The sequence below is a fragment of the Panicum virgatum genome, chromosome 9K (genome assembly GCF_016808335.1).
Source record: "Panicum virgatum strain AP13 chromosome 9K, P.virgatum_v5, whole genome shotgun sequence".
Lineage (NCBI taxonomy): Eukaryota > Viridiplantae > Streptophyta > Magnoliopsida > Poales > Poaceae > Panicum > Panicum virgatum.
This window is the reverse complement of record NC_053144.1, coordinates 15,270,561-15,283,551: the sequence shown is the minus strand read 5'-3', so window position 1 is coordinate 15,283,551 and position 12,991 is coordinate 15,270,561. Positions and strand designations below refer to the sequence as shown.

Genomic DNA, 12,991 nt, shown 5'->3' with positions numbered 1-12,991 from the left:
CACGTAGTCATCCATAACTACGCCCTAAGGGGCAAAGCAGCCGGCCCCCAGGGGGTCAGGCTCTCACCTCATCGGGCCAACGGCCCCGGACCCGTTCCCCGCTCTGGGAACGGGTCTGGTGACGCCACGTGTCCCTTAGGAGGGGAAGCTCCGCGCCAACAGCCGAGGGCGCGGACCCCCAATAGGGGTCCGGGACCTCCCCGCGTCCGTCCGGACCTCCCACGTGCGTAGAACCAATACACCGCCGGGGCGGGGTCCGAGGGCGCCACGTGTCCCGTTGGCACAGGCACGGGCGCGAGTCTTCCGCTGGAAGGCTCGCCCACCCACCGCATTCAATGCGGGTGGGTGAGGTGTGCTCTGCCGCCGCGGCACGCGGGGCAGCTTTTGTCAGGCCTCACTGTAGACCGCATATTACCGAGGTACACAGTACAGCCGCATGCGTCGCATCCGCGCAAAGCCCGTCTGCTGCATTAAATGGATACGACGGCACGGCACCTTTTCATCATACCGCCTACGCCGCAACCTACACGGCCCGTTCAGCTACGCGGCAGGCAACGCCGCAAGCTACGCCCTGGCGCCGTTTCGACAAGACAGGGCATGGCTATGTCGGACGGAAGATTCCCACGGGCAGAGCAAGGAAATCCAGGAATGAGATCTCCGTCACCTGCAATGCCATAATGTCTGTACTGTATGTTATTTTATACTATATCGTTGGGCCCACCTATCGGGGACTCAACGGCTATGTACGCGGCTCCCTTGAGATATAAAAGGGAGGCGCTCGCTGCACACTCTAGACTCTCTAGGGGCCTGGGGAAGACTCACACAACACAAGCTCGGATTCACTCCGAACAATCCCGTTCTCAACCTCTTGAGAGCACAAGCAATACAACACACAGTGGACGTAGGGTATTACGCTCCGGCGGCATGAACCACTCTAAACCTAATGTGTTCATCGTGTTCTTACATATAGATTGGGCTAATCCTAGCTACCCCTGAGTACTCACCCTCTGGGTTTAGGCGGGTGCACTACGCCACCCGGCTGTGGGTTTGCACACCACGACAGTAGTCATCATAAGCACATGCACAAATCATAGACTCATATATAGTAGCTGCTAATCCTTCAAAAAATATATAGTAGCTAAGTTTTGCGACGATTATTATATATATTTATATTATTGTAGCCAACTGTTTGCATGCACATGAAAGTGAAGGGTAGATATATACATATGCATGGCACATACACTTTGATACGCAAAAGCTTCATATATGAGAGCAGTAGTGTTGGCTCCCAACCAAATAGGCCGGACCTTGGCTAACGGTGTGTCCACATCACTGTGGTAAATTAAGCATGCAGATACACCATGCCCTAGCGAGCAGCTAGCGATGAAGAAGATACAAAAGCGAGACGACAGCCAAATGAATCATAATGCGTGCGTGGTTGATGTGTGGATGGTAGCATAACGGACAGTGGTAGAGGATGTTTGTTAGTGTGGCACCCATACGCACGGCAATCTCTCTTCATCAGATTATACTGTTCTTACCAGCAAAGATACACAAAGGTACATGTATATGCTGTTGGTTGGGCCTCTAGCTCTCGCATGCACTTCGTCTTCTTGCTGTACAGGTCCCCCCCCCCCCCCCTCTCGTACATACTGTGACAATCGATGTGGGGCTAGAGGCTGCCACAAAACATGTACGAGATCGAATACAGTGAGTGAAGTAATAACAATAAAAAATAATATATATATATATATATATACACGCACAACGCACTGCGTACGTATAGATAAAGGTAATTCTGAACAATAATGATGCAGCAGTAGAGTTATATGATGAAAATGGAGCATATATATATATATATATATATATATATATATATATATATATATATATATATATATATATTGCATATATGTGGCATGTACTACTTGATTTGTGAATGCACTATTTGTAATTTTTGCTGAGCTAGCTACTATGCGGACTGTAGAGTAGAAGAGAAATAAAGAAGGGTCCAAGCTATGATCACGTGCCTTGGCAGGTCTGATGCCGGCGAACGAATGAACACCCCAGCCAGGTGTCAGAAAGTGGGGTTCAGTCGGTAATCTACTAGTAAGATACGAGTAGGGGTACCTTCGAGATCCCATCCACCTATCCCAGCTACATATATGCTGGTGGTTTAATAAGCCAGGCACAGCAACCCCAATGGCAGCAATTTGCATATTGGCAGAAATTTAACTCAAATGAGCTAGGTATATGGTTTAAATTAAGGCAGACTCAAGTGTAGAAAATTAATGAATTTGTTGGATGTAATTCTATTTCAGTTGTGCAAGGCATACGCTTAAACTCAAGACTTTTGGCTCTTTCTTATTGGGTTACATGGCACATTGATCAGTGCGATCCACTCGTCTAACATAATCCCCCACGCCAAGGTTCGCTCAATATATATAGCATCATTCAAATATTCTATCGTCCAACAACAGTACAGATATTGGACAAATTTGTTTCGAAATTTGATTTGCCCGATCCCTATGCATAGTCAATCAACTAACAAAATGTACGAGGTCTTTTTATTAGTTGTACATGACAGGACTCCAGACCTGTCCTTCAAGCTAAGAGTGGAAACGAGGCAGCTCATCACTATCGAAGATGGCAGTGGTCGGTTTGTGAGTGGGTGGTAGCAGAGTGAGGGCTGTGCAAGGGAGCATGCAACAAGTGCGTTGAAAGAAGAAAGCGCAAACCTAACGAGGAGTGAGGATCGATGCAGCCTTTGGAAGGGGACGTGTACCACAGATATGTTTTTTCTTTCTTGAAGCCACTTGATGATAGATACAACTACCCCTTGCAAGTCCCTTGACGAAGCTGCAAACTTCGTCTACAAGAAAAAATAGTTGACATTTGACACTCTACAAGTCAAATGTTCAAGAAAATTAAAACCAAAACTAGAGTGTGCATGCTGCCCTCTCTCTCTCCTTTCCAACACAAAATATATGTTACAGTATTAGATTTGTATTGAAAACTTCTTGCTCATGGATGTGATTCTGTATGACATATTGATACGATGTTAATTTAGCGATTGTTTATCAAAATATTGTTCGAAACTTCTAACTAACCAAGCAAGATAAATTTTACCAAAAGAAATGTCGGTACTATATATATAAGCCGTTTGAAAAAAAAACTTTTTATAGTATCGTCAAACGAGTAGTTTATTATTGGTGGGTCCAATATGCGGATGAATATATGTAGTGCTATTTAATTTCCCTGCTATACTTTGTGCTGGCGGTGAAAACCTTGGTTCGTATATTAAAAAAATCATGGTTTTAAATCGCCGGCTAAGGCGTTCAGCGACAGGGCTGCTGTTACGACATTTAACGGGCAATAGCCAGCTTCAACGGACTAAACACCATAGCAGCGGCCCTTCCTAGCAGCTATAGCCGGCAATTTAGAAGTTTGAAAAAAATGTTGTACCATGGCATTAAGTGAAGGCCTTAATTAATTGGTGGCTTGCGCTAAGGAGAATTTAATTTCCCCTATGTTTATTTTCTCTTAAAGTTTTTTCATGCTGTAGCTAGAAATTGCACTAGACTGTTAATATGCGTGGACTTATTAGGGCCTTGTTTGGTTGGTGAGTGAGGTGGTGTCATACGATTCTTTTGTGGAACAGTCCATATATTACCACATTATTCATGTAGAGGACCAATGTCTAGATCACACCCGCTGTACCATAGGAGTACTAGGTAAGTAGGTAGGTATGTGAGCTAAGCGCTTATTTAAATTTCTTTGGTTTTAAAGACCTCGTCACTGGGTTATTCACTAAGGGATAAATCAGGTTCAACAAAACTTCTTCTATAATGATCTTTGGTAAAACACAATGCAACCACATCACGCTCCTAGTGAGTAGTGACTCTAGCAGTCTACTAGCTAGAGGGTGCATTCAACTTTCACTGCTCATGATTAATTCCTAGTTTTTTACCCTTTCACAAGAAGGTCGATGCAGGCCGCCGTACGTGTTGTGTGACTACTACTACTTGACCAAATGTTTGGTGATGAAGGAATATGCCGAAGCCAGTACATACAATATAAACGACACGCATTCACTCATCAGAGAGGTGTGCACTACATATCACGTCAAATCAGTTTGCAGTCCCTGCATCCCATCCATCGGTTTGGACCATTTCTCAGTGCTACGCTACACCCCTTCAAAACGGCATCAAAGAAAATAATACTGGTGCCTGCTCCACCTCACCACTCCACGCGTTTCTCTCTCTCTCTCTCTCTCTCTCTCTCTCTCTCTCTCTCTCTCTCTCTCTCTCTCTCTCTCTCTCTCTCATCACCATCGGCCGATCTCCCTATCTGCTACATCCCTATAATTGTACCATAGCATTACCAAACTTTGCTCCTCTCTCTAGCCATCTCTTCCTTTTTCGTTCCTCACCCACACGCACAAACCCCGGCCGGCCCTATACAAGAATCATATGCCATATGCTAGTCATGACCTAATCACATAGAGATCCATTTCTCATCCAACAACAAGAACAGGCACAGCTCTATCCTCAATTCAGAAGTGCCTCAGAAGTCAGAAACCTGCAATGGCTGCTACTGCTGCTGCCACCGATCTCTCGCTCCATATCAGCCCTCCTTGGCCGGCCGCCGACGCTGGGAGGAGCAGTGGCGGCGAGGCGTGCCACGAGACACAAGGATTCTTCGCCAAGCCGAAGCTACTATGTCTTGGACTTGAGACGGCGACGGCAACAGAGCAGGATGACCAATGCGACCTCCAGCTTCAGCAGCAGCTGCACCAACCTAGCCAGATCCAGAGGTTCAAGAAAAGCTCGTCGTCGTCAGCGGCGTTATCCGGAGGCACGACGACGAGATCTGGGAATAATGGCAGCGGCGGCGGTGGGAAGAGGAGCTCCAGGGCGCCGAGGATGAGGTGGACGACGGCTCTTCATGCGCACTTCGTGCACGCCGTGGAGCTCCTCGGCGGCCATGAGAGTACGTTCAAGAAACTCGTCCTTGTTTCCATCTTTACGTCGTGTTCTGTTGGATTATATTATTGTTCGTCAATTGATTGTGCCTTGTTTGGTTTGCTAATGTTTTTAATCACATGATGTGGTGCTCAAAAACTTTTTTATTACATTATTGGGAATGTTTTAATTTTGCTCTTCCATCTCGATGATCTCCCCCTAGATGTTTATTTAATTTCCACCACTGCTTTGGAATCCTGGGTGAATCGATCAATCTTCTTCTCACATTGATTCATCGTTTTGCCTATAGCAAAAATTTCACATGGAGTAGTGTTTAATTTCTCTGAATTGTTCAGTGCTGTACTCTTGTGAGTACAGTTCCGTTTTGGTTACAAACTAAGAGTTATGCCTTTGTTTCTAGGAGCGACACCAAAGTCAGTGTTGGAGCTGATGAACGTGAAGGATCTCACCCTGGCTCATGTCAAGAGCCACCTGCAGGCAAGTTATTACTAGAATCTCTACTGTAGCTTCGGTACTTGCTAGCGCGCGTTTCTCATGATTCAAGAACCGAACAAAAAGATAGCACTGTTTGCTGGTGATCTCTTGATCTGCCCCTTTCGCCCTTTTCTCCTTGGCATTGTTCGTAGCTGTCGCCAAGCACCTGTTGTCTCTTTCATCCAATTCATTTGACTAATGTAATGTACATTAACTACAACCAACATAAATATATAATTAGCACGTTTCCAGAGTAAACCAAATGGCAGCACGAGGCCCAGTCTAGCTAGCTGGTCTTTCCCCACCGTTACGTCTTTGTTTTCTTATCGATCTACTTGATTTTACTTGATGCAGATGTATCGAACAGTGAAGGGAACGACGGCAGACAGATCATGTGCTGCAGGTACGCAAAACATTGCCTACTACATGCATGTCAGCCAGGCCAAGCTTGCTGCTTCGCTCCAGAAACATTTCTTTTCCTGAGTTGATATCCTTCAGTAAGGTCATGTCACATAATGCTAGCTGAATTATTGGCGTGGGGCGTGCCTGGTTAATTTTTCCAGTCAGTATATTTAAGTGGTTTGACATGACATTTCATTCATAATTTGCTGCATGCAGGCCACCATGTCCAAATGAGAGACATGGGCTTTCTGCAGAGGGCTTGTGAACTGAATGGCTTTGAAGCGTTTAACCACAGTACTCTGAATACCAGGTTTGTATGCATCATCGGCTCATTATAATATTGCGCGCGCGCAAACATAAATATAATTCGATACAACGCTGCCCTATATATTTATTCCTTTGCATTGGTTATTTTAACGCTTACGAATCGAATCTGCATATTTTGTCCATTTGGATGACCTACACATTTCATCCGTTCGACGCATGCTTTTTAATGTTTTATATGCATAATGCATGAGCACATGCATGGTGGTCTCCAACTCGGACTCCCATCAAACTTTATTTGTCTATAGTTTGTATTTAAAAAAAATGATCTCTTCTATCTTTCTTGCGCATTCACTGCTCAATGCACGTACTCGACCTCTCCCTCAACAATGCCATCCATCTATGACACTATTAAGCCGGCCGCTATCAATCATAAGGAAAAGGCATCTTTGAACCACTAGTAGCATCGCTGTCATGCATCACCATGCACTACTCACCTTCCCTAGCTTCAGTTTTTGCCCCCAAATGCACCTTTTTGTGTGTAGACTGTTCTTCTTACAACTTTAATAACAAGTAAAAAATCCACATGTTGCAATAAAGGTTTTTATGAGCTTTTACCTGCCACACATCCCTAGAGAGCATTTGATTGAAAAATATATATATATACCACTCTTACGGAAAATCAAACTTCCTTATTACGCAATAATGGGTGTGTACATGTAGATATCGAGCTCCCATAATTAATGTCCAATATTGTATTCTCACTTGCACCCCTATAGTGCGTGTTTTCTTAGTTTTCAGAAATCAGTAGAATGTACTTTTCAACCAAATTTTGCATCGTATGTTAAAATTAAGAAGTACAAAACCGTGGGGGTATCTTTCATATTTTTCCAATCAAAAGTAGTTACAACAATTTTCATATGGCTAAACAAATGTTTGGTCAAAATTAAAACAACTAGTCATATATATACACATTTGAAGGTGTCAGTCTTTTTCTATCTAGAGGGAGCAGAACTACACCTTTAAGTCCATTGTTTATGAGATAACTAATAATGGAGCACATAATTGTTTTTTCTGTAATATGTTTTAAAAGATCATATTACAGAAGTGTTCATGCACACATTTCATTTATATAGAAGTCATGCTTCAAACAGCAAGATACCCTAATAAGCATGTCTATTTTATATGCAATATATAGTATAGTTAAGACCAGTTCACCTTATTTTTATTAAATCCTAACTAGCTATGCTTGTTCTCCAATCAGAAAAATGAACACCCCCTTGTGACCTTTCAACAGCCCACAAAGCACAACTTTGCTCACGATTTCATTTCAACTATTTGCAAAATATTATATGAGAAAAATTAATGGCAAGCAATTGCTTTTTGATTAATCTACTTACATCGTTTACATATAATTGATTGAAATATTCACAAAGATATCAGTAGCCAAATTTCAATAGTTCGATCATATATATAAAGAAAAAAGAATTTTATTTATTTTATTTTACTAAATGTTACTATTAAAACTTATAATCCGATATATAGAAAACTTGTTAGAATATAATCATGGACAGAGGTAAAACATCTGAAGTTTTCAATATCCTATATTTGTATGAGCAATCATTTATATTAAAGAGTTGACTGCTAGGCTGTTGCTGTGAGCAATATGTGCAATATGAATCAAGCCGAGGTTGGATGCCTAAATCACAATACTTGAATTAGAAGACACTCTATATCAAAATTTGGATGCTTTCATTCAATCCTTACTTAATTCGTTGCCTGGAAAGCTTTCCCCCTTTATGAATAACTATGTATAGATTGATTTTTGAGGTCAAATTAGCTCTATATATTAATAACTAGAACATCGACTTACATATATGAGCATTGAGGTTAAGATTTTTGTGTGTGACCACAATTTCCTAAAAATATTAAAAATATTTATATTGTTCCATGTCAACCTATCGCACGCGCGTGCCATGCGAGCCACCTTGCTAGTTTCCAAAAAAAGATTAAAAATATTTCTTTTGTTCCATGGTCATCATATAAAAGTCTTAAATGATTGAACACCTGTATAAAAGTTAATTCTTACAATGCAAACCGGTGCTTAGCCTCCACTGTCAGTGTCCTAATAAGGCATTACTGAGAGTTTTCTTTTGTTCAGTGGGCACCTTGCCTCTCTCGAACAAAAAAAAAATGATGTTTTTTTTTCATGCAAGACCGCCAATGAAAGTTGACAGTTCTGCATGTCTGATGGAGTCACGTCCTTGGCTGGCGATTCCAAACTCCCACTCATGCATGCAAAAGCTCTTGCTGAACCTGAACGCACCCTTGGCGTCATGCTCATGCATATATGCCTGCAATGCTCCAACTAATTGCCCGATCGGATCCCTCTGCTGCGTGCACAGGGATAGAGCCATCCATCACACACGCAGACACAGCAGCCGGCCAGGGGTAGGGCCGGCGGCCTTGCTGCAGAGTGCAGTAGAGGGGGACAAGTCTTTTAATTTAAACGCAACAAAGGCAAAGGAAAGCCTAGCTGAGAGCATTGTACGGCAGCCAGTAACCTCTCCATTATATACTCCTATATTGGTTACTACGTACTCCAGCTACTATTGACCAAGGAGATGATGATGAATGCCAAGACTTACCTCTCCTAACTTTCAGCTGCAGCTCTCGTGCTGATGATGAGGTCCCAATTCTTATAATGTGCAAGAGGCCGGCCGGCCGGCTAGGTCATAGTAGTCCCTTGTGACGATTATTCATTGATGGCCATTCAGATCCATATCAATTGTCCCCCTGCACCTTATCAGATCAGGGCCGGGTCATACATCGCGGGGCAACGACGACGACGAGTGGTGGCGCGGAATCTTGGCAAGAAACAAGTAGAAGAAGACAAGCTAGGGGCCGGCCGGCCGGGGACACGCCGCTCAGCCCATCCCCATCCATCCATCCGTTGCCCTTGACCGGAAGAAAGCCTGTGTGCAGCAGCACTAGCCGGGCAGCTTAAATACTGCAGGTCGTAGTGAGTGGCGAGCATGGACAAGCCAACTTGCCAGCAGCGGCGGCCACTGCATTAACACACGCTCAACGCTGCTGCGTTCCAGTCCAGCAGCGTCCGTCCTGTTGCTGCTTGTGATGGTGGTAAGTGCGGCCGTGGCATCTTGCCTGATGAGGAGTCAGCAGCAGGACTACTCATCAAGGGTGAGTGAGTGAGAGAGCTAGATGCCCAGACGGCCGGCAGACCCAGCATGGCATGCGGCTAGATAATCCCTGCTGCTCTCTGGGCTCGACCTGCAGGTTGGAGTTAATTCCTTGTGTACCTAGCTAGCTAGCTAGCTAGGCGTCCGATCCTGCTGCCTGCGTGCATCTTAATTTGTTCGTGTAATAATCTGATGGTTTTAACTGTTTTGCCGGCCGCCTGTCAGCGTATTATTGATCACTGTGTATGTGTGCGTGTCTCTCTCTCTACCGTTACCCCGCCCAGCGAGTCACGAGACTTGATCAGATGATCTCCCTCCCTGCTACGGCCTAGGAGGAGCAGTACGCAGACGGCAGAGACCTGCGGCAAAACAGCTACTTTGCCAACGGAAGCTGTCGAGTGTCGACTGCCGTACACGGCATGCCCTACGTCTATATATGTGTGTATATACATAAATATATAAATACTCTCTCCGTTTCAAAATATAGGTCGTTTTGACATTTTTCTAGATTCATATATTTGACTATGTATCTAAACATATATTATATCTAGGTATATAACAAATACTATGAACAAGGCATATAGCCCGCGCATTTGCGCGGCTAGTATTGAAAATTCAAAAAATTGCATGTCCCTGTATCCTTACTTAAAGGTTATACTATTTTTTTACCGTACACCATCCTATTCATTATCGTAAATTATGTCTTATTGTTGATTAAAACAATTTAACTATGATCTACCTATAATAACAATTTGATTTGTTGAGCTTTAATAATATTGTGCATATAATTATTCTTATTTTCATTTTATTTTGATTGATTGTTGTTAACTTTAGTTTTTATTAATAATATATATTTGTAACTGATACATAGCTAAATGGTATTTATATTTAATTTTTCATAATGGCATTGGTGGGTGATTTTTAATTAGGCACAGGGGTATTTTAGGCTAATTTTATCGTAATGGCAGTGGTGGGTAATTTTTATTTTTCTATTTTTCTCTGATTAACGTGGGAATTTCTAGGCCTTGAGAGCGAACGTGGAGACTCCGTTTGTTAACCAAATAATAAGATAATAGATCTAAAAAAGCCAAAACGACCTACATTTTGAAACGGAGGGAGTATATACGGACATAGACTCACTTTATGAGTATACGTAATTATCAATCAAAGCACATACGTACGTTTATACAATTGAGTAGTACATGCATGTGAGATCAAGCTCTGATTAATACTAATAGTATATATATTTACATGCACAGGATGCTGGCATCATCAGCTGCAGGGTCGTCGTCGTTGCCGGCAGGGAAACAGGAGGTCGCCTGGTGCCTGCGGCCGCCCTTGGCGCACCAAAGCGAGCTGCCGCTGCCGCTCCCCTGCCCCTACCTCATGTCTGCCCACCACAACCGCTACTTGCTCTCACAAGATCATCATCATCAGGTGATCACAAACATCTCGCTTAATCTGCATATTATTAGCAGCTCGATCGATCGCAATAGAATCTCTCATCTCCCACATCAGACAGCATATACGCACATACGTACTCCTTCCGTCCCCTAATTATTAAAATTGTTTGACTGCTCGGAAAGTGAAAGTTGCATTCTTTTTTATTTTTGATGGAGGGATCGGAGTACTTTCGTTCTTAGATTAGAAACCACACTGTTTCTCAATCAAAGTCTAGTTCCATGCAAATTGAGTCTATATACTACTGTACTATATACTACTGTGTGGTCCATCAGACCATATGTGCATGGGATCATTGTTGCTGCCGATGAACGAATATCGCCATAATTCCGTGGTCCACAATGCTTCCTAGCCATCACCCTTAGGACTAATTTAGATCGGTGATCGGAGGATTGATTGGAAACTAATTAATTATTCTTGTACGGGCATAATGATTTCCTCTCTGCAGTCATGTCTGAGAAGGGGTTAATAGGGGAGTAATCGTATTCTCGATCTGTGCTGGGGACAAACTGCATATCTTCAATGGTTCTGGCAGCTGGCAGCACTCTCTCTCTCTCTCTCTCTCTCTCTCTCTCTCTCTCTCTCTCTCTCTCTCTCTCTCTCTCTCTCTCTCTCTCTCTCTCTCTGAGCTACTCACTCCAGGCAAAAAGTAGAAACGACCTCATCATATATACGACGCATGCATAATGGCAGGATGTGTTAACTTGAGTTTGGCCCACCGCCAGTGCCTAGTTGGGCCACATTCACGAGCATGATGTTCTTGCTAGTTGCTAGATTCATTTGAGAGACACTCGAATAAAAAAAGAAGAAGATTCATTTCAGAATAGCATCACTTGCTAACTAATATCCCCCACTTTTAGTCTTTTAGATCGACTTCGCAAAATACACGATCATGCATGCATGCATAGGCAAGGATCTAGACATCTAGTAGAGCTAGCTACAACTTTAAGAATATCATTCGGCTGGCTTCCAGCTATGTATAAGCAATGCAGTCAACATATCAGCTCGGACAAGATCGATCGATCGATTATTGTAACAACTGTTTCAATGAATGCATGCTCTAATTTCAACAGGGATGGCGGAGAGGTGCGCAGCAAGAAGCTGCCTCGCGCGTCCTAGGTCATCAGGACGACACCACTGCTCGGCGTCTGCACGCAGGCCGTGCTGACGACGCGGCCATCAGGAGATCATCGTGGAGCGCCGCTGGCGTTGCGAGCCGCTCGTCGTCGTTGTCAGCGACGGCGCCTTTGCCGTCGACCGGCGGCACCAGAAGGAGCAGCAGCACAGAGCAGGCATGCTGGATGATGAACAAGCAGCAGCAGCAGGCGCCATCATCAAGGGCCATCGCGGCACCGAACCTGGAGATCAGCCTGGGGCGGCAGGGGTGGCAACTTAACCTGCAGGATCAGCAGCAGCGCGGCGGGGAGCCCGCCGCAGCGGCGAAAGAGCTAACCCTTCTCAAGTGCTTGTGACGTTGATAGCTAATTATTAGTCTGTATAATGATCGTTTAATCATCAGATCGGTTACTTACATAATTTCGTGAGGATGAGATGTGAAAGCAATTCATCGATCATTCGATCGACATTAGCTAGCAGCTAGAGATGTACAGCGGCGGATCCAGTGTGGGGACGGGTACCCCCATGCATCACATGGAGCGCCCCCCCCCCCCCCCCCCCCCAAGGCCGGCCGTAGGTACCCTCTCTTCGGTGCGGTGCGGCAACTCTAGGGGAAGAGATGATGAACATAATGGGGAGCCCGGGACGCTGAGCGGCTTGGAGCTGCGGGTGTCGCAGTTCATGTGTGCTGCCGACTCTCTGGCTGTGATGCTCTCAACTTTTGGCTTCTCCAACTACAGCGCCTTCTGGTAATGCCCCAAACTGCCTCTTTTCTCTGGGTAAAAAAAAAGTGAGCTCTCTGGTTTTGTCTAGCCGTCGTCTCTTGCGATTTAGTCTGACAATGGTACCTCGAGATAAAGGCACAATGTGCTTCTATTTTTTCTTTCCAGTTTTCTTTTCTTTCTCAAGTTTACTATTGGGTTTGAGGTACCGTATGCACAATCTTAAGTCAGTTCGTTAGAAAAAACATTGGGCCTTCACGAGGTTGTTTTTGGATGCATTTACGTTTCGCAATTTTTTTTCCTTTTTAGCCACTAGAAATTTTCATCTGAGGCTGAGTTCTCTTTTCTTCCCTTTAAATTAAGTTAT

At 44.1% G+C, this 12,991-nt stretch overlaps 1 protein-coding gene across 1 annotated transcript; it reads left to right on the top strand.

Annotated features, from left to right (window-relative positions):
* Positions 1-4,290: 4,290 nt before the first annotated feature.
* Positions 4,291-12,791, top strand: LOC120650333. Its single transcript, XM_039927431.1, has 6 exons — positions 4,291-4,992; positions 5,386-5,462; positions 5,814-5,862; positions 6,078-6,171; positions 10,585-10,762; positions 11,860-12,791. Exons 1-6 carry the CDS (start codon positions 4,587-4,589, stop codon positions 12,256-12,258), a joined length of 1,203 nt encoding a protein of 400 aa, XP_039783365.1. The 5' UTR covers positions 4,291-4,586; the 3' UTR covers positions 12,259-12,791.
* The last annotated feature ends 200 nt before the right edge of the window (positions 12,792-12,991 follow it).

Bases quoted from the DNA above. Each gene is read 5' to 3' on its own strand.
- LOC120650333 (XM_039927431.1), top strand. From the start codon at position 4,587: ATGGCTGCTACTGCTGCTGCCACCGATCTCTCGCTCCATATCAGCCCT. The intron at 5,463-5,813 runs GCAAGTTATTAC...TACTTGATGCAG, and splicing joins ATGTCAAGAGCCACCTGCAG to ATGTATCGAACAGTGAAGGG. The intron at 5,863-6,077 runs GTACGCAAAACA...TGCTGCATGCAG, and splicing joins AGACAGATCATGTGCTGCAG to GCCACCATGTCCAAATGAGA.